This window comes from Linepithema humile, chromosome 2 (assembly GCF_040581485.1).
Source record: "Linepithema humile isolate Giens D197 chromosome 2, Lhum_UNIL_v1.0, whole genome shotgun sequence".
Classification (NCBI taxonomy): Eukaryota; Metazoa; Arthropoda; class Insecta; order Hymenoptera; family Formicidae; genus Linepithema; species Linepithema humile.
The window spans coordinates 32,503,835-32,526,983 of NC_090129.1; the positions used below are offsets into that span (position 1 = coordinate 32,503,835).

Consider the following 23,149-nt stretch of genomic DNA (forward strand, 5'->3'; position numbering starts at 1 on the left):
TGCAAAAATTTTGAAAAATCTTATAATGGGAACGAGAGAATGTTTGTTTCTCTTCACGTAGATCTTTAGCAAGTTTTCAAACACACGCTTTTCTGTGTCTCTTGAGACATTTACATTAAAGTTGCTATAAAAGGCTATAGAAATCTTAGGCCTTATCCTTTTATACTCGGAAATTTGGAGCGGTACAGTTCCCATTTTATTCTTTGCAAAACTCTTGCGCAAATCCCGAACTTTCGCCGTTGTTAGCCAAACGCATACCAAGAATCTCCGCAAAAATGTTTGCATTATCATTTTCACGGAGCTTTGCGAAGCTTACAAAAACTTCCCGACATTTTAGAGTCAGCAGATAGCTTAGATAAACTTTTGGATTTCTTGCAGTTTTCTTCTCGTTTCTCTCTCTTTTCCCATTTCAATGGACTGCTATTCCAAACTGGAACGCGCTTTATTATGAACATTCTTGGAATATTTATTCCCTCGCGCTCGCTATTTATGTACACCTCATGTAAGTTAAAAATAGATCAGAACATACATGCTCCCGCGGATGAAATGTATTTTATCGAGTTCAGAAACATATCCGGTATGTCAGCGATGCGCTTATAACCAACCATAAATTACAATTTGCCTCCAAAGACCTCGCAGCGTCAACAACAATTTGCAGATTCGTTCGATTTCAGTTATCGCGCTCTTGCTGTCGATCTCGCGCGATTATCATCGAAAGCCGTGAAATAACGTGTCGACACGTGGCGCCACAATGTTAAGATCAAATTTACTGACAATGAGTAAACACCGTGGCACATTAATCGTTAATGCACGGTAGGGATATTTATTTTCCTTTCGCATACGAGACGATGTCGTGCATGTTGCGCGAGTGAGCGATCGCACTCGCATGCACCACTGCACGCTAATTAGCGTATAGCAATATTCTGCAAACAGAACGACTTTACCTAATCGGCATCTCGATACGTCGCTCGGTACGACAACGAGCGGCCAACGCGGCGAGCTATAGATGGTTCGCATTTACTTCGAACGATAATGGCTCGGCCGTGTATGCCATCAGTCGTGAACACGAGTCGTTGACCCGCAGTACTTGAACCTGCAATAAAAGCAGCGTGCGTGCGGCTTATCGATAGATACGGGGGGAACGCGTACGTGGAGAGAAAAAAATTTTCACCGTGAACGTGGAAAATATCGCGCAAACAGGGGCTGGTCGCGCGTGTCAACTTGCGACGTATCTAAGTGTTTCAACGGCTGAAAAAATCGACACCACAATTCACTTTACTAAACGCGCGATAATATTTCGAGTTGTACTCGTGAGAAAAAACATTCATCGGAATTCAATACAAACATTTTCGCATAAAAGTACATTTCTCGGTTAATTTCTTAAAATTAAAAGTTTGGCAATAAAAAATTTATTGAGAAATAATCAATGGTTAAACGAAAAAAAACTATCGTTAAAATTGACGTGATAGATTGTATAACACCTTGTACATTCGTAGAGGTAGCGGTTTTATACGAAAAGACTATATATGTTATGTATCGGATATCTCGTGTAAGCTGAGCCGTCAGAAAAATTCTCATATCATAAATTATTCCTTTGGCACTTGCCGAGATCCAGACATCTGATCTCGCCAACATGAGTGTAATCAAAGCCGCGACCGACATTAGTTATCGATGAGCGTGCTTTGACATATATAACCTAACCTCCCGGATCAATACAACCGCAAATAAGAATATCTCTAACGCTCACTCAGATTATATATAATTAATATTATTTTCATATTTACACAAGAGCAATTATTTTAACCATTAGCGACATATATATATCAAACGTAAAGAACAACAAAATCAAATAACACCGTTATCGATATGTACTTATGTAAAAATATAAAGAGACAAAAATAAGTTTTAATATAAAGAATGAAAAACATATAATACAGAAACAAATAAATTCAATTAATAAACCAATGCGAAAACAAATAAATTTAATTAAACAGTTAAGTTTTAATATAATTTTGACATATCAAACAAAATCAAAAATTTAATTAAAATTTACTATATTTGACGTGTCTCTCGATTATCACGGGCTCAACAAATGTACATCGTGTTTTGTGAGATGTGCATATTTCCAGAAAAAAAATATTGCGTCGTACGGTCTCCGGAGAGCGAGGGATCACGGTTGCCCTCGAGTCATGCCACAAAGTGATTATTCGCCACTGCGGGTGCGGCGTATCGCGATGCGGCCTAGATACGATCGCGGGATGAATCGCAGACGGTGAAACACCGCGGAAAATCATGCGAAATATGCTCCGGGCGCTAGACTGTACGTTTGGCCTGCCACCTCGGCGAACGTCCTACGAGTCCCCGTCGGTGCGCCCCGTCACGTTATATCAGCTTGTCCCGGCGGAGAAAATGATTATTATCGTCTCTCGGCGGTGCACTTTCGCGGCGCGGTGTACGTTTCGGACTGTCTCACGGAAGCACGAAACTTTCGGGCTCACGTATCTCATTTTATTATGCCGGCTTGTCGCCGCGGAGCTTGCGCCGCGCCTGCCCCGAAAAATATGACCCGACGTTCGCTCGAAAGAGACATCGCCCCGCTCTATCTCGACGATAAATCGAAATTTCCTGCTTCCCCGCTGTTCGGAGTATCGCCGCTCCGGATCTCGCCACAGTTTTCTCGACGCACGATATACTCTCCCCATATTACTTTCGCAGTGTTAAATTTTAACGAGTGAGTCTTTTATTAACTCATCAATATTTTTGTTACATAAATTTTGTGGCAGCTCATTTCAATGTAATTAACGCGCTCGCAATGTAATTTCTGATAAAACTAACAAAAATGGGGAAAAAATGAACTGAAAAATTATGGTTCTACGACCTATTTACACTTTCGAAATTCAATTAGCAAAATATTTTCAGCTCACGTAACTTTCAATACGCGAATATTACGAACATTATATATTTTCGTAATGAATAACGTTTCTCATTTCACTAAATTCCTCATAAGAAACTTTCTACGCAATTATAAAGGAATCTATTGATATTATAAAAGTAAGTGACTCATAAAAGTAATTTGCAAAGTATTTGATTATTAATACTGCAGTGACCTTCTTTCAGAGACGCATACAACTTCTTATAAATGCAACGAGTTTAACAACATTGTAATTAAACGCAGTTGCTACTCTTTTTTTTTTTTTTTTTTTTTGATGAAAAAAATTACGATTTTCAAGTTGAATGAGTTTACCTCCAATATGCGCGATAATATTTTCCATCTGACATCATAAATGCATCGAATATCGAAAGTTGAACGCATAAGGTTGATCAGTATTGTTAATTTTAAGGCAATATGCAGGTACTGAGCAAATAAACGGAAATTTATTGAGGGAAACTGCGGTGCAAAAACTAATTTGATTGCAATTTCAATAATACCTACCGCGTGCAAGTATTTGCGTCAAACGATATTTTCATGCGCTTTATATGCGATAAAGTATTATTAGAAAATTAACATCGCTTAATGCAATTTATTTGTATTTGCGCCAGCAAATGGTATATCGAATAAAATCTGCCATTTATGGTTGCAGAAGAAGCCACGAATCATTATCGCAAATAGCTATGTCAGATTCGATTACACGAACGGTATAAGTTTAATCACAAGAATAGATATAATGAGAATAATTAAGCGGCCCCAGTTTAGATAAAGACATTTCTATCACTTCCTCGATGAAACGACGCCGAGTTCTTTGAAGAAGTCTGCTATACTGTCCCTAGAAGTTTGCGCAAACGAGAAAGGTTGTTCCTCGATCGGGGCGAAACTTTATTAATTAAGTACTACTAGTAAAGCTGTCGAAGAGGTTATTTCTGAACTTTAAAGTGGCATCCATTTATATTAATTCATGATGAGAGATCATGAATACAAAACAATTTATTTTCAAGTCTTGTCCAATATAAAATAAAGTATATGAAAAATTATTTCTGCTTTTCGTCGTTTCGATACAATTATTGCAAAATAATTTAATTTAAAAAAATTTAATAACAAACATGCTACAAATAATATTTTAATTTGTCATATCGAATTCTAAATGAACAAAAAAGTTCATGGAAATTCAATGTCCACGGTGAGTTGCATAAAATGTTACTTTATCCGCAGCCATCGCATAGACTTCGCAACGTGTACGTACTCTTACACGCTCAGAATATAATCAATCGATCGACTCTTGCAGATGTTTCCGCGAAAGATGCAAAATATTCTCGACCGAGTTCATTCGACGAATTTAAATTGCGTAGCGCCAGTGGAGTGTCGTAGCAAGATATAAATCGTGATCCGCGATGAGTTTGGATTAAGTGGAGCGGAAATCATTTCGCGACGCGGAATGCCGCTGAATCCGGCGTAATCTCTGGAAAGAATCGTCCTTTTTGCGCGCGCGGCACCGCGCCGGTCTTAATGGAAACTCGGGAGTTTCGCACGGCGTGAAAATAATTACCGGCCACTTTATTCTTATTCGAGCTTCTCCCCTTCCCCGCCACCCGGCGCCGATCTATATACGCAGAGCACCTCTAAAAAGAGATCTCAGCCGGAGTAACGAAGTGCGCCCGAGGGCATTGCCGAGGCGAGCAAACTACGGGTCTCGCGCGAACTTAGCCCGAGCTTACTCGTTTTATTATTGCGAGAAGTTATTTCAAGGTTCGTCATACTTTCCGAGCGCGCGCGAGCGCGGCACGAGGGCGAGATAAAACGATTCCGGGATGGAGTTCCTAGCACAGGTGAACTCTCGAGATTGACGGCGCACCTGCCAGCTACTACGAAGTTCGCGCTTCGAAAGAGTAACACCGTTAGTCACTCGAGCGGCTCGACTCTCGCTCAATTGACCCGATATTATAGCGGAAAGATGACATTTCGGGCCACGTTACGTCGCGAAAATAAGCGAAAATGGGATAAGCCCGCGTGCGAGAGGAGTATAAAATCGTGCGAACCGGCCTTTAATTCCCTTAAATCTTGAAGAACCGACCGGCGCACCCCCCCCCCCCCCGGGGACGCCGTTGGGAATTGTTTTCTTATTATAGCCGCTATACCTGCGTGTCTCGCAATTTTTCACAGGAGAGTTTTAAGCCAGTCACGGAGTAAAGGAGGTTTTATTAAAAAGCAAGGGTTTCATTACATCGCAATTAATTAAATTCTCATCACAGAGAACGAGAGACGAGAGAAAAATGTGAGAGATTATTTTCTGATATTGCAATAAATGTGTAATCCATTACAAATATTACAAAATCATGAGTTATTTTGTAAAGATTTAATACGTTTGCGACTAAGTGGAGTTGTGAAATTACATGCGCACAAATCGTCTGTTATTTCATTATCGTGCACCTCTCGTTGGAAATATTTTTATCGGGTTTGCTTACGTGGGTGCATATTGCAATTCTGATTAATATCTAGATTAATGTCGGTGAAATTCAATGCAATTCAAATATCAACACAATCAACTTAAATTCAGGCTCAGAAATTGTTGCGAAATTTGTTATTATATTATTGTGTGTTATGCAAATAAAGCATTTCATTGCTAGTCCAATTTCTCGTCGACAAGTTCGGATTAGCTCTCGTGTGCGATTCGCGAATGCCGTCACGCACACGATGCAACGAACGCGACTACAGAGCTAGACTGCTGCGCGACGATTCGGAGAACTCTTGTTGTTCGCGAGTTTTCGAAAGGAAGGAAACATTAAGTCTTCTTCCCCCTCCCCTCCTTTCCCTGTGTTTTAATTACGAAACTAAGTGCGCACTGCCTGACCCGCTTTAAACGCAGTTCCTACCGCTTCGCTGCACTTCCGTGTCACGTGACGGCAAACGATAAACTCGCGAAATCATGACCGTCCCATTATTTCGCGACGCAGACTAGTCGTCCTACATTTGATGTGTCGTGTCGTCGGGAGATTCGAGCTCAGCACAGTAGATTTACACGGAAAGGATGCTTTTAATTAATTGATTTTACTGTTGTCCTGCGCGAGATCGTAACGTTCCTTTTTCCTTTTGTGCGTAATGAGCGAGAAAAGTTAGAGAGAAGAGTAGGGAAAAAAGTAGATCGTTGAGATCTGATTTTAGATCATTAGTGTTCTCCTCTAATGAAGGATGGTACTATGAGACTTATACGTCAATAAATTGATACCGTTGCGCTCGCAAAGTCCTTCTTTGAAGTCTTACGGTGACGCTAGCACGCGCAAACACACACACACACACACTGATAAAATGGCTCATTATCAAGTATTGACAAGTATACAGATACGAATATCTAAGTATTATATTGGAAGATACGTTTTATTTATTACTTAGCAAAATAAGTAGTTTTTAAATGCTTTTGTCAAAATGAAAATTTGTATGCATAATACTTTCATTAATAAAATTCATCTAAATAAGTTTAATTTTATGTTATTTTTCACTTTATTGATACAAGAAATAAACAGATGACATTTTATTACGATGTCATTTTTAATAATCGGATTTTCTCGATATCTTGACTAGCTAATAAAGGATTTATTGCAATATACAATCATTAAAAAAGAATTTTAATAATTCGAAACCTTTTAAACATAAAATTAAATTCATAACTATACTTATTAACATGTACAGCTATATTTTTATGATTTATTTAAATTGTATGAAGCATTGGATGATTTTCTACGATGAGCAAAAACTCGAGTGACAAATAAAGAGCATTATAATTCATTGCAAAATGGATTTATCGCAATTCAGCGCGATTTATACATTGCGTGTATAAAATGCACTCCATTGTCGAATAAATTTGTACAATCTCCTGATTCGCGAGAATTACCCTCTTCTACTCAGGTCTCCCGTGTAATAAAAATCATAATCGCTTAAATTTACGAGTGGACGCGAAAATATCCCGATGAGACTCCGCACAGTTCGAAATACACGGCGTTAGAACTCTCGCATTTAAATATCATAATGCCTCGTAAATCCTCGCAGTTATTAGCGGGGGAGATTTTATATTGTGCGCGCGCGCGCGCAATGCACGACATGAAAACGAGTAATCTCGAAAAATGTAACAGCGCGAACAAGAGTTCGGTAAAATGTATTCGTGGCTGGAGACATTAAGGTACCAGTCGCAGTCCGAAAGACATTAACAAAAAGTCGAAATGAACTAGAATCACGCATAAACATAGTAATGGCTACTTTGCATTTTCCAAATGTAACTCCATATGGTGATGACAACTTTCGTAATATTATTTGATTAGAGAATATTGTAAACTCCTTCCTCCGGCTGAGCGGAGAACCAATGGCCTAACTTTAAATTAAATGTATTACATTTACTCGTTGCGCGATGGGATAACTGAGAAATATGACAGTTGTGTTTTCATAATCGAAATAGAGGACAATGCTACTGGAAAATCTACTGTAACACGCAAATGCATGCGACAATCGCGTGCTGAAACCAAAGGTTGCAAACTCAATTAAATTATTTAAAATTAAGTAAATAATTTAAAATACCACAATAAATTTTAAATTAAATTAATATTATTATTTTAAAATAAAAAGACGAAATTTCATATTCAGTAATTTAAAAATGTAAATTGTATAACAAAATGTGTGTTGTAACGTGCACATTTACGTAATTAATAATTATACATTCACGTAACACATGTCATAAATATGTAGAGAAATTTTGTTTTTGTGCAAAAAAAATAAGATCTACCAGATTGAAATTAGAAACAACAATGTCTAAACTTTCAATTTTCTGCAGAATATGAAAAGATATAAATCTGTTGTTACGCGAAAAAAGCATTGCTTTATTAGATAAATCCTCATACGCTAAGCAATGGTACTATTTCAAATCCAAACAAATTCCTGCTTTTCGAGTTCAGGTATACTCAACTAATTTTGTTAGCAAAAAAAAATATCCGCACGTTTTTCGCACACCGTAGTATCAGTGCGACGCCCGTTTTATTCCGCTTTCGTACCCACCCACAAATCATTTACGTCGCTCGTTACTACACGCAAAAGTTATGCTCACGGTACAAGCGCGTACGAGCGGCCGGCGATTTATTTCGCGCAATCTCGGGGCAACGAGAAAAAATAGCGCGTCTCTCGCGCGGGCATATAACATCGGGTACCGACGCAACTCGGAAAAAGACAAATCCGTGATGTGAAGTCACGCGACTGTAACGGTGTGATTAAATTACATGGCCTGTTTAAAGGATAAGGCCCGCTGGACTTTATCTGACTTACTTATCGAAAGCACAAGGCGCGCGTTCAAAGGCGCTCGTTAAAAAGCGGCCAAGCTTCGTAGCTGCGAGCGCACTTCGGTTTCTTGATTTATTCTAAATTTGCATACTCTGCGCGCCCACACGTCGCAAATGCATAATTTAGGAAATAACGACACGCAGACACCCGCGCCCGGAGAGCGGAATTACGTTTCCGTTATTGCCCGAAACGCGGCACGCAGAGTACGCATTCCGGTGGTCGTAAATCTTAGCGGCGTGCCATTATATAACGGAGAAAGTCGCTAGTATTGCATCTATCATTGTAATGCAATATATTGAATAAAAATTATTTTAACTTACTTTTTCCTTTAACTTGATTTTCAAATTAAATAATTTTCCAAAAATTCTCCAGCCGATGTTCGTTGCTCCGCCTCTCCTTACTGCATTCAAGTTGACATCCAGTTGAAGACTACTTGATTTTCATGCTTCAGTAGGAGAATATGTTTACGATTATATGAAATTTTTAATAATACTTGCCCGACACATTTCATTTTCGGCACTCCCGAATTGCGACACTCCCAATTTTCGACATTCGCACAATTTTCGACACTCGTAATTATCGATATTTACACTTCCGGATTTCGACATTCCCGATTGTTGGCAATTCCGATTTTCGGCACTCCCGATATTCACTCGCCATTCGTATTCACTTACTCTTCAGACTCGATCGAATGCATCTCCGCGGGCCGCAGAACCTTTAACACATGATGACAACAATTATACGATGTCATTATACGCATATGATGTGAATGGACGAAAGAAATTTGGACGATCGTGCATCGGGAAACAATAGCGACACGTTATGAATATCGAGATATGGTTAATTACAATTGCGTATTACTAATTATTACACCACCGCGATCATTGTCCGCAATATATGATGCGAAAAAGAAAGAGATTCATACGCCACTACCGACGCGAGTGAAATACGTGAGACTAGCGGCGCGTGCCTGACTTCCAAGTACGCTGCTGTCCGCTCTGACCTTCGATGGACTGTTAAACCGTCGACTAGGATAAATGAATAAACAACTTCGAAACACGCAAATAATTTCACAGCGCGGCGTGTGATATTACACACTCTCGAAACTCTATAATTATCAATTTTATATTTATTTCAAGATCAATATCGCATCAATGTCCCACTGATATTGAAAATATGTAACTAATTACAAAACACGGCGCGTGATACGATACGGTATGTGGCGTACGTAGTATATTATTATAACCGAAATTCTCTATTTTTATTTCGATTCTTAATTCTCTATCATTTATTTCGATATTCGTCACAGTTAAATATACATATAATTATAGCATTTGATTGATTATTGATTACATTATAGATACATGATATGTGTTATATTAATCTTTTAGCTGTGAACATCACGTATGTATATCCGAGGAGATATTTGTCATAAAAGCAAGTATATAAAATGTTATAAAGATTGTAAAACGGATACGTTTAATTACGATCGCGAGCAATATTAATTTATGCTATTGCCGTGATTATTGCCTGTAATGTTTAATGTGGGAGAGTATTTATTCGACACGCGTAATATATTACGTGAGAAATCAATACGTAGATAAATAAAAAACCCACCTTAATATTGTATATTATATAGTATATTCTATTCGCTGTTGATGTTTTACACGTAAAAGCTGCTCTTCCAACTCGACCAAACACATCTTCGCCGGCCGCAGAACCTTTAACACATGATAACAACAATTATGCAACATCATTATATGCATAGCGTATGATAGCGTGAATGGACGAAAGAAATTTGAACGGTCGTGCATCAAGAAACAATAGTGACACGTTATGAGTATCGAAATACGGTTAATTACGACTGCGTACTACTAATTATTACACTACTGCGATCATTTAAACAAAATTCAGAAATTGCTATTAAATATTGAACACACATGAAAATACAACAATATAAACGCGCAATGTTAAATTCGGCACTCTTAAAATTTATTTTCATCCACGACTTACTTTTTACGAATAAAATAATCGAGAAAAATACAAAACAATTTCACATCGAACGCTGACAATTCGTGGCGCGAGCGCACTTCGGTTTCTTGATTTATTCTAAATTTGCATATCCTGCGCGCGCTCGCACATCGCAAATGCATAATTTAGGAAAAAACGGCACGCAGACATCCGCGCCCGGAGAACGGAATTACATTTCGGCGTTTCCGTTGTTGCCCAAAACGCGGCACGCAGAGTACGCGTTCCGGTGGTCACAAATCTTAGCGGCATATCATTATATAACGGAGAAAGTCACTAGTATTACATCTATCATTATAATTCAATATATTGAATAAAAATTATATTAATTTAATTTTCAAAAAATTATGGTCAAGAAAAATTTTTGAAGTGTATGTCAAAGTGCTAAAATGTTCACCCCTGTTGAGCTGCCCCCCCCCCACCTTGGGGGGTACTCGAGGTAAAATGTTCATATATAAGATCAATTAAAAGAATAAATAATATTCAAGTAATGAAAAGAAAAAATTGAATTTACTCACCAGGCGATGTTCGTTGCTCAGTCTCGCCAGCTTCTGCATTCAAGTTGATATCCAGTTGAGGACTGCTTGATTTTCACGCTGCAGTTGGAGAACATGTTTAATTATGATTACATGAAATTTTTAATAATATTCGCCCGACACATTTAATTTTCGGCCCTCCCGGATTACGACACTCCCAATTGTTGGCAATTCCAATTTTCGACACTCGCGATATTCACTCGCCATTCGTATTCACTTACTCTTCAGCCTCGATCAAATGCATCTCCGCCGGCCGCAGAACCTTTAACACATGATGACAACAATTATACATCATTATATGCATAGCATATGATGTGAAATGGTCGAAGAAAATTTGGACGGTCGTTCATCGGGAAGCAACAGCGACACATTATGAGTATCGAGATACGGTTAATTACGACTGTGTATTACTTATTATTACACTACCGCAATTATTGTCCGCAGAATATAATGAAAAAAGGAAAGAAATGCATACGCCATCACCGACGCGAGTGAAATATGTGAGACTAGAAGCGCGTGCCCGACTTCCAAGTACGCTGCTGTCCGCTCTGACCTTCGATGTGTCGTTAAACCGTTTACTGGGGTAAACAATGAATACACAACATCGAAACACGCAAATAATTACACAGCGCGGCGCGTGATATTATACACTCTCGAAACTCTATAGTTATCAATACTTACATTTATTTCAAGATCAATATAAATAGTCCCACTGATATTGTTCTAAGGCTTAGAACAAAATATAGCGAACAAACATAAGTGGGGACGGCGAGATAGTGGGGGCCGAGTTTCCATCCAGCGGACTCTGAAGACTGCTCGCGAGCAAGCTTTTGGCCAGACCTGGATTACATTATAGATACATGATATGTATTAATCTTTTAGCTGTGAATATCGCGTATGTATATCCAAGGAGACATTTGTCATAAAAGCAAGTATGTAAAATGTTATGAAGATTGGAGGACGGATACGTTTAATTATGATCGCGAGCAATATTAATTTATGCTATCGTGATTATTGCCTGTAATGTTTAATGTGAGATATTTATTCGACACGCGTAATATACTACGTGAGAAATCAATACGTGAGATAAATAAAAAACCTAACCTCACCTTAATATTATGGTGTTTTGTATTCGCAATTCACGTTTTGCACATAAAAACTGCGAATCGTTCAAACGAAATTCAGGAACTGCTATTAAATATTGAACAAAGCATGAGAATCACAACAATACGAACGCGCGATATTAAATTCGGACCTCTTAAAATTTACTATCATCCCCGACTTACTTTTTGCGAATAAAATCATCGAAAAACATACGCGAAACAATTTCACATTAGACGCTAACGATTCGCGGCGCGACATTGCGGCTAGCATATGAACTATTTATTATAATCGCGCGAGGCGACCATAGACGGAGGCGACATATTACGGCTATTGTGTGAACTATTCGTAATGACGATCATAAAATACCGAAACTTTCAAATCCTAAAATATTGTCGTATTAACTGCTGCAGTGATCGCTAGACATTAAAATGTTGTTCAATATTTCGATGTGGGAAAAAGGGAAATATTTTTTTTTTTTTTTTTTTTTTTTTTTTTTTTTTTTATTATAGCTCATACATTTATATCATATAAAGATCTTATCATCAACAATGCGATGCGAAATAGATACTGCAACTCTGTATTTTACGCAGCATTGTTCGATAGAGAGTCAAATATCATGACGAATGCTAAAGATATATAGCTAAATACGGTAATCCGGTATACGCTGTCCATCAGTCTCGATACTTATTTTCAATTGCAAGTGACTTTTTATGGGCAAAATTACGAAAAATACGCAATGCGATTACAGTACGTCCGGAAGCTAGCTATTCACGACACAAAATGGCGATTAGGGTGTGAAGTGTGAAGTGATCGTTGATCGCGATCATCGTGATTCGATAGCGCCGAATATCAAACCGTTGCGAAATGCGTTGTCAACTTTCTTTGGTATGTTCGTAAATTATTCTTTCACAGAAAATGTACTTTCTTGTGATTGATATAAAATAAATATCGCAATTTTTTGACCAGGCTTTATTACTCTATATCTCATTGTTCTATGGAGTTTCGAATATTGTTAGGAATATTTTATTTCGAAATTTCGTAAACCTCTTTCACGAGATTTTATTAAATTTTGCAAATAATTCCAATGTTTTTAAAGCGAGATTTCGCGTGTGCCCGAAACAAACGCACGCCGTCGCGAAACGTGTAACGTGCAATGTAAACATTTGTATTCTATAGTCTTGATAAAATGTTCCTATGAAAATTGCCATATATTATTTTTATGTCTTGAAATCAATGTAATGGAAACGTAAACTTTGCGGCAAACGCGCGGTAATTCACTGTAAACTGCGCGCTTTTACAAATTCGTTCATGCGACACGCAAGTTTCGCGCATCAATAATTCTTTACATAGAGTGAAAAATATCCAATCTCACTTACTACACAACCATGCATATCCGACTGTGGGCACTTTTACGAGGCGGATGAATAACGTGATACCTTAAAATGAACTTCTGATTGAGCCGTGACCCAGATGGACTGAAAATGTGTCGAATGACGACAAAGTTCAAGATAAGACCAGGCTTTATTACTCGTAACGAATAATTACTCAGTAAAGGACGCGAAAAAAAAATACGGCTGTGAGAAAATGTGAAGTAGAGTAATTAGGTTTTCGCGACCTTATTTTGCTAGAACCAACTGTGAGATACAAATATAAATGGAAAAGATAAATCAGGACGAGTTACCATCTCTGAAACAGGAATTTGTCGGTATCAAAAATTAAAATCAAAATTTAATTTGTACGTTTTTCAAATATGTATAATATTAATCAAAACATTTTTTAAATAAAATTAATATGAATAAATACACATACATATATGTGTGTGTGTGTATATATCCGCAATATCTATTCCGACTTCTTAAATTCATGGAATTAATTTGCAACTTTGTGAGACATATATCATAAATTTCTGACAGAGAGAGAAATTATTTAATTAAATTTAATACATCCGATATATATCTTTAATCGTTAATCGTTTGAAAATTGTCGCACAATATTTTCGTTGAAAAAAATTGTTTCCAAATCGGTTAAACGATCTGTAGTGAAAATAACCAATAGTTTTGTGACAGAAATTCCCCGTGTGTGTTCGTAAGTAAAACTAGATAGAAAATTAAAAAATAGATAGAGGAAAACTAGATAGAAAATATTCGTTATAAAAAATAATAGTCATATATTTGAATTGCATTCTAGTTATTGCTTTTCTTAACATCTCGCGTTTGAATGTAACTCATCAATTTTTTCAAGTTTAGATATAGCCCAATAAAAAGATAAATTTTCTGTCGGTGTAAAAAAGAAGCCAGAACAGGAACACGACTAAATATTCCATTTCCAAGCCCGTAAAAAAATTTCCTGTCTCTTCGTTCGGTTCGTCGAGCCGAAGCTACGAAGCCGAACCGAAGGCGTCGAGCACAAATTGCGATGAACTCGAAATAAGATCGTAACTTTTACCGTCCACTTCCACGGAGGTGGAAAACGATCCTCCCTTGCTATTGCGAAGGTCATTCGCCCGGTGCCCCAGAGCGATCTAAATATTCAGACCGCTGGGTAACGGCGGCGAAACGGCGGTCTGGAATCTCTCCTCCGTCTCTCTCTCTTTCTCTCTTTCCGTCAGGAAATTGCAACAAAATGCAGAAGAAAAGGTGGTAGCGAACCGAGTTCCTTTAAATACCTTAATCCAGAAGCATCGATGCGATTCGTGTGCAAATCCTTTGGGTCACGTGCGAGCAGCGTGCAACCGGCATCGAGGAAGCCGGCGCGAAAAGTAATTTCACCGTCCGACACGTTCCGGAAAAAGGCGCGGCCGCGAAGATTATTTTGTGACGATCGATACGTTCGTAACGCGAGAAATATGTGCCCGCTGGAGGTATCGTTATTCCTCCTCCATCATCGGGCGTTTTATGATACGGCTGCGGCCGCTGCAGCTGTTACAATATCTATCGGTACTTTGGTATCGATAACTCTTTGTATATGCCATTCTTTTTCGCGGCCACCGCGCAAACCATTTTCCAGCGTAATGAATTCCGGCATTCGCTACCGAGCGAAGAGTTTGAAGCAATAACACGCTAAGTTACACACAATGCCTAAATTGGCGAAGAAACGATTGAAATGTTATTTTCCTGTGAGAATGCAACCGAGTTATCCTCTCGCAATCTATCGCAATTATTCCATTGCACCTGTCGTAAATCTACGGCTGCGGGCGCGATCGTAATAACGCGAGTAATCATCCATGTCGAATGACGTCAAGTGACGAAGGATGCAATTACTGAAAGCCGGTCTGAAAAAAGGGCAGCGACATGAACTCACCGCCGGCGACAAATCCAGCTTTTCCTCAACTCACTGAAAACGAATGGCCCGCAATTTGCTGAACGGCTAGTCGTCTATAAATCGATGAAAATTGTCTGAGTTATACTTCAAATCCACTCGCGAGTAATCTCACTTCGCCGAATGTTTTTCTTTCTATTGAATATAATTTGCTATCCTGCTTCCGAGAGTCCCTTTTTCGTACGATGTTTTAGTTTCGTTAAATAAGTCAGCACTTGCGAATTAATGAGAATGTGTTTCTACAGAAAATATTTCTATAACAACTTAATGCAAGAATAATCAATATTACCTTTAGAACAAAATAAGATGTGCTGTGTAATGAGCTCAAGTAACAAAAACAATCTTGGATTCCACGACTGAAAATTAAGTGATTATAATTCAGACTTGGTTTTCCTAACAAAATTGCTAAATCTCCCACGAAAGATTGTACTTATTAGAGTTTATTGTACATTATTTGTCTCGTATTAAGCCACAAATTTCTGCGAAATTTTGTCTGCAATTTGTCGCGAATATTATAATTTAATACGCTATTAAATGATGAGACATTTGTGATTTATAATACTCTTCTTAGACGTGTTGCAGAAATTGTAACAAATTATTTGCAAGAATAATCATCACACGTGTACGTAATGTATGATATGTAAGTGAACAAAGTCCAAACAAGAACCTTGCAACATCTCCACGTAATGCACCTCTTGAGAAACGTGCAAACTACGACGGTTGTGCCGTGTTTAACATTTACACGCGATTCCACAATAGCAAGGAACAAGATACAAGTGAACAGCGTCTTAACTGCATGACAGTGCATACGAAACTTAATCTTTATCTTAATAATCTTTCTTCCCGGTCTTGAGTGCACACTTCGGCATTCTTGAGAAAACATCCGCTGCTCGTTATCTCCAGCGAATGACGCCGCGCGCGAATTCACTTCGCAACCAACAAAGGGACGTTTCTTGATATCTCGCGCCCGCTTCAGCGAGCACTTGCTTTAATTAATTTCGTAGCAGCAACTAAGACCGAAGAGCTTATAACGAGCTTTTCCATGCACTCCGGGGAGTCCTTCTCTTTGGCTTTCCCAGAACTCGCCCCTTATATATCATCGCAGCTGTCTTCGTATATCGAGATTCGAGCAAGCATCCACTACACACCGACATACTCGTACACACACATACGCACTGCTTTACGGATCACATTGTTAGAGCTCTACGAGCATGAGACTGCTGCACCTGAGGCGTATCTCAGTGGAAAGCTAATGAAGTGCAAAGTTTTCCACGTAGACTATAAGCTTTTGCTCGCTCGCTGCGATGTGTCCGCGTTAATTAGAAGGGTTACAATCTACCATTTCCATTCGAATGCGTTGACATCAAACTAACTCAAATCGCTCCGCTTTACTACCCTGCGAAGTCTCAACATTAAAATCAAAAAATGCAAAGATTGAAGTCATTTATAAAATATCCATCGCAATCCTAGATGCCAAAAGCCAAACTCAAAATGTTTAAAATTCTAATAATTTCCTTTTTTATTTATAATCGATTAATAATGTAAACGACAGATAGTATTATAATATTTCAATTATTCGATAAACACATTTTGATTAAATTATATTAAAGATTTTTAATGTGCTGAATTATTCATTTATTCACTTTAAACGTGAAAAAATTATTGTAAAAAATACCAGCTCCAAATTTTCATTACGAAAAAGTTTGCGACATATTGTTCGAGGGTCTTACGAGGCACGACGAAATGTGTACCAGTTTTTACACGATATCTATATGTATCTAATCTTGCGAAGATGCCAAGCTGAAAACGCCGGCGTCTTAAAGTTCAACACTCGGTATTCCGAGAGACAAGATATTACTATATCGCGACTCATCGCTATTGTCTCCAAAATGGCAGTGCCATTATCATCCACGTGATGTATTATAGGAAAAACACTGAAGAAAGATTTATCGTAGAAGGAAGTGAAGTCCTTCACTTACGTATACAACGTATTCTCTACCTAATTCACTCTTAAGCTGACGCATAATGAGCTCTGATCTAATCTAATTCCGTCCAATCTCCCTCCGGCTATAGCTACACCCCGCAGCTATTACGCTTCTCTGATTACTAAACTATAGATACTTTGTGTATGCGCTTAGTTGTTGGAATTACTCGCCCTTACTACCCCCGCACATTGAAAAGACGCAGTCGATCGTGCGCCTCTTACAGTTATCTACGAATAATTTGAATTGTGATACCCGAAGGTTCATTTGAATGTCTAGACTGGTTAATTTCTTACAATGGAATAACATGATATCAAGGATATCAGGATTAACATTGAAAACACAATATTTGACTTTTTGCAGTTTTATACAAAAGAGATTCGATGTAGTTATTTATGATAATATTTCTCAGTTTTTGAATTGAAGCAATTCATAATTACAAAATTAAAGAATTATATTTCTTTAGATAACAAAAATTAATTGTTACACTCGTCTCATAGCATTAAAAGAAGGAAAATATTTCATATTGGCTTGTTTGTTGAAATTTCGACCACAAAAAATTAAAATTTAATAACCATTATGTATATTTCATTGTATTTAAATCATATTAATAAAATGGAGGAATAATAAGAAAAGAATATATAAGTTACAATGGTCCAAATATAAAGTTTGCACGGTACAGTGCAAGATATATCTTTCACCATTAAATCCGGAATATGCAGTAGAGTTAGTTTCAAACACTAAACAAACACTTCTGCTGCTTCGAGACATATATCGACCGTTCCTGAGTGCATTTCTAACTCAACAACTTGCAATGCACAAAGTGCACGAGTGCTACGGAGCATTTTGCAGTATCTGAGAGCAGCGAATACCGACGTCGCAGACCTTCTCTGAATGATCCTATTAAATTTTCTCCGCGGTCGATCGCGTTGCGTCAATTAAATTATAGAGCGTGTGTTGAAAATTATTTCGTGCGCATATTGATACGTGAGGAAATATATCGATACATGCGATAGTGGCCGAATGTGGCGACAATAAATAAGCGAAATTAAAAGCCTCGAATGAAACGCCAATCGTTTTTTATTCCGCGCAACACTTCGATCGTCGCGTGCGATATCAAATCGTTTCTACCTACATTTAGCACCAGCGAGTATTGAAATAGCCGAAATCGATGGAAAAGCGATTTTTAAGGTATGAAAAGATTGAACAGTTGCTATTGGAACTTGAGCGATTAGTTCGAGATTAAATGCGCTCTCGAGAGTATTGCGCATTTCAAAGAGTTTCAATGTTTACGGACGTCGGCATTATAGAGTTTTATCGCTCGTGCGTTTAATGGCTACCATTAGAGTTTTTAATTAACCGGAAATTTCGCAAATTGCTCGTTTGTTCATGAAATTTGATTAAAAACAAATTTATTAAACAGAAAGTAATTAAAAATATAAATAAAAGTTTAAATATTAACACAAATTGCAATTCTACAATGAAAAATGCCAATTTATATAATAAAAACCAAAGAGCTTGAATAATATTTGTTTCTTTTGCGACAACAGTCTTAGATTTGATCAAGTATAATAAAAATCGATCGGTAAAATATGTGAAATTTATATGTTCGCATTTTCGCGGACTATAATGTAACATTAATCATTCAAGACGTGTACTATGACTTCTGAATACTCAATCAAGGAATTTCTCTCGTTACAGACACACTGAGTCTAGGAGATCGGACGATAGATAACATGGACAGACACGCGATGCAGCCCAGACCTCGACAACAATTGCTGGATCATTCTTCCGGCCAGAAGTCGAAACAGGAACCCACCTTCGACTTCTCGCAGAGCACCAACGTGACGGCTCTGATCGGAAAAACTGCATACCTCACGTGCCGAGTTCGCCATCTGGGCGACAAGACTGTAAGAACTTTTTGTACTACCTATATCACGTATTACACATTCGTGAATTATAAAATATGAAACAAAGATATCATCTAACTATAACAGTCACGCTGATATTTCACAATCGTGAATTGTAGCGACCCGATATTTCCATCTTCCTAATTGGAAAATGTGGGAATATTAATTATACTACCTACACCTCCATTTTTTATTCTAAAAATCACACCTTCGTGCTTGTAAATTATTACTTTAATAATACTAAAATTTATATTTTTAATAAAGTTAATATTATTGATTAAATTAATTAATTAATTAATTAAATTAAGATTGATAACACTTGTAAAAACTCTAAAAGTGGAAAAATCGTTAGTTCGATAAGTTTTATAAGTTTGAAACGATGATATTTTAGTTGTGCGCAATTGAACAAGAACTTTTCAATTATAAAAGTGCCATTAGATGCGAAATAATTAATCAAATGCTAATACTCGCCCACTCTCAAAGTACGACATCTATCTTTGCCGTATATATTCAATTTAAACCTACGGGGATACTCTTATACTAGCAGTTCCTTTCTTCCTCTCACTCCTCTTTCACGATGGTAAAAGAGAGGTCCGGTCCCCGTAAGAATCTTAGAGAAGCGATTTGCAGGAAATAATCGAGTTGCACGAGGTCGATTGGACGTTAATTGACCTTAGAGGTAACTGGAAACTCAATTTTATCGGAGACGCAGTACTACCATTACGATCTCTATTGAAAGGAACGATCAGAGCTGTTAGCTAGTCGAATTGATCGATTTTGTGCAGATCATTATCGACATAATCTTTCACAATCGTGCACCCCCGTCCTCTTTAGAATGTACTCAATTTCATCAGCTCAATTTTTTTTCAACTAAATGCGTCTGTTGAATATCCCATGACAGCGATCCCTGCATTCACCTCCATTTTTCAGTATTTTTCTTGATACAAGCTAGGGATTCGGTTACTCTGTTGTAACGATGACAATAAAGATCCTCGAATAACAGTAACCTGACATTCAAGACGGGTTTATAAAGCGATTAAAAATACTGCGAAGAAAATGCTTGACAAAATCTCACAATTTAAATTATTCGATAGTACAACTGAACAATAAAACTTCCCTTCATGTTTTACTTCAAGTACTTTCTACTTTAACGATGTTTTCGAAAATTTCTCTGCCGTAACTATGGAGATGTTTAATATTGCAGATTACAAATTTGATAGCAGTGGCGCTTTATTAAATTTTCATCAAAACTAAATTCATACTATTATCATAAATGTAGATGCAAAATGCAAATGCAATCGGGATATTTTAGAAACTGTTTTATCTGAAAATGCATTTTATTGTTTCCAATTCTAATGGAATAATTAAAACTATACCGGGTTTAATTAAAATGTCTGCAAAAACGTTGGACGCGATATTATATCGAAGAAAGAAAGTGACTTTGCATTCCCTTTATAGTTGTTTCGCGGTGTTGCGTGGATAATTGCGTTTAATAATAGATCGGGACTTTGCTCAAAAATTTTTCCGCGTTTCTGGTTGCTTTCTCACAAAGCAATTTAATTATTCGTGCGCTAGTGGTTAAGCTATCTCACGCGAAAGCCGATTTACGAGTTGGTTAGTTGCCTAAGGCTGCTTGTTACAAAGCCAATAAGTAAGTATTACTGAAGTAAGCATAAGTAAGCATTGCTAAATCATTCAATGTCTACAAGATACAGCAACTCTCTCATGTTCTCCAAATCTCATGAATTTTGATATTTTAATATTTATTTCATAAATTAATCCAAGTAGGAGAGTAAATAATCTTGTTAGATTTTGTGTCAACAAACTAGTTCAAATATTATGAAATAAAATAAAAGTTATATAATTCAACAGTTTATTTCTGCATTCTTGCAAAGAAAAAAGTTCGATAAATTATGTATTGTAAGATACTTTTGAGAATACGGACATATCGAACACAATTACTTGCTTTCTAAAAAGCTAATGTATTAAATTAATTGAGGATACAAAGTAATATATTTTACACGCGGATAAAACTTCTATCTCTTCTACTCGTTTCCAACAGCGTACGCATCACTAAATCATAATGCCTCTAAATCACAATGTCGGAAAAGTCGTGCGTGCAAAATACCCGCGTCGAAATAATTTATCGCTGCCGTCCGTCAACCATCCATCCCGAAAGTTATCGCCGGAGCGACGAGTAAAACCGTAACATTGGAATTCGCGGTAACGCTAAGTTCGACGCATATTAACGCCGGGTTTTCGCGCAGAGCGCGCGTCCCCGATACTGGAAATTTTAACCTCAGGGAGGCGAGAGGAGTGGTCTTTCGAAGTGAGGCTTGTTCGTCGATATTTTCACTGGGTCCGACCTCGTATATAAACTGGGCGGGACCGGAAATGTGTCGGTGCATCCGTTTCGTTCACACACACGCGCGTGCCCACATACGCGCCCGCTGCTGGCATCACTTAGCGTATTTACTCGGCAAAGTTTACGTCTCTCGCGGCGTCTGGCGAGCGGTAGCTATTGCGCGAGGAACAAAAGCAGTTTAGCGCTTCCTAACTTATCCAGCGGGACGAATGGGGCGACTCGCGGACGCGCGGGCGCGGGATGGAAAGCGAGCGGGAGCGGGCGCTCGGGCGAAACTGCAAGAAAACGTCGGGAATGATGAATGTCGAACGTTACGTGAAACTAGCACGGACATAACAGGAATGTGGCAAATGGTTTCTCGTATTGTCTGCAAGGTGAATTTAAGCATGCGTACCTCTTGCATGCAGAAGCAGTATAAAGGAGAAAGCGCTTTCAATCAAATTTAGTTCAACTCAATTTAAATTATTATATATTATTACATTTTTAGATTGTAAAAAACTTTGCTATATAGAATGTAGGCACTTATTACTTAATTAAAAATTTATCAACTTCACTAATTATATTTACACTTTAAGTTAAAAATGTGGTCATTGATTATAATCCTTAAGTAACACTCTCAATACTGTGTATGCCACAAAATACAATACCTCTATGTTTTATCAATCAATATTTCTATAATTGAAGTATTGTCAGCAAAGTTAGCAATCATTACGTAAATGTTGCGCGGAAATTGAAGCATTACATATCTTTCGTATTTTCGATAATAATAAAGAGTGAAAGGCAATTGTCTTCGAATTGGTGCCGTTTTGTCTGATCCATTTTATATACACGCGCCGCGAGTAAACTTCATATTTCACTGCTCTGTTTTCGCAACCCTCTCTTTTTCACGAGCGCTCCCGGTTGCCGAGCACACGGTATATCGATCCTGTTAGCCGATTATTTTCCTGGTACTATTCGTCCCGCGGTACTCGGTCGTATATTTACGGCTTCAGTAAAATATCTTTTTCTCTTGTCATGTAAATGTTAACCGCCGCCGGTGCGCTGCGACATCAGCGCGATGATTGGTAACGCACGCGTGTCGAGGGACGCCCAGTGACATGCGTCAGGATGCATTTTCAGCCTCGATGATGCCAACAACGTCCTTTATTTTCGCACGGTAATTTACTCGAAATAATTTCTTTAGTTATTTTATAAAAATAACCGTTAATTTATTAAAATTAAATTGTCAAAATCTTGATTATTTTACTTTAATTTTTAAAAATTTTAATGAGTTTAATGTAATATTGCAAATACTATTGTCTTTAAATCAACAGATATTTTTTTAACCAAAGTAAAATAACTAGAGTTTTGGTTATTAAAATCACTTTGTTATTTAGTTTGCAATTTGAATAATAAAGAAGTAAGATTTTGAGCACGACATTGTAAGGCGCGTAAAATAATTGACAGAAAAATTTTCGGCACGCAACATCAATTTTTATATTAATGAGTTCAAAATAGTTTATATAAATAATTTGATCATTTTCCGTAGTAATGTAATATATTTCTGTTATTCCAATATTTTGCGGATTATTCTTTGCATTTTTTTATATTTATATGACTGACGTTGCGTGGAATTTGATTCTATTTTTTTCTGCAGATAATCTTGCTATCACGCT

General features: G+C 37.6%; 1 protein-coding gene and 1 long non-coding RNA gene across 2 annotated transcripts in view; one reads left to right on the plus strand and one right to left on the minus strand.

Annotated features, from left to right (window-relative positions):
• LOC105674938 (uncharacterized) overlaps positions 1-11,432 on the minus strand; it is a 35,489-nt gene extending 24,057 nt beyond the window's left edge. The window contains exons 1-3 of the long non-coding RNA XR_001101203.2: positions 10,798-11,432; positions 9,869-9,972; positions 8,572-8,966 (exon numbers count right to left, since the gene is read on the minus strand). This is a non-coding gene — a long non-coding RNA (uncharacterized lncRNA). The remainder of the gene's footprint in view (positions 1-8,571; positions 8,967-9,868; positions 9,973-10,797) is intronic.
• The window catches only part of LOC105674937 (zwei Ig domain protein zig-8-like), a 44,612-nt gene that overhangs the window by 6,630 nt on the left and 14,833 nt on the right, over positions 1-23,149 (plus strand). Inside the window, exon 2 of the mRNA XM_012371625.2 lies at positions 18,921-19,129. Coding sequence (XP_012227048.1) covers positions 18,921-19,129 — 209 coding nt within the window. The remainder of the gene's footprint in view (positions 1-18,920; positions 19,130-23,149) is intronic.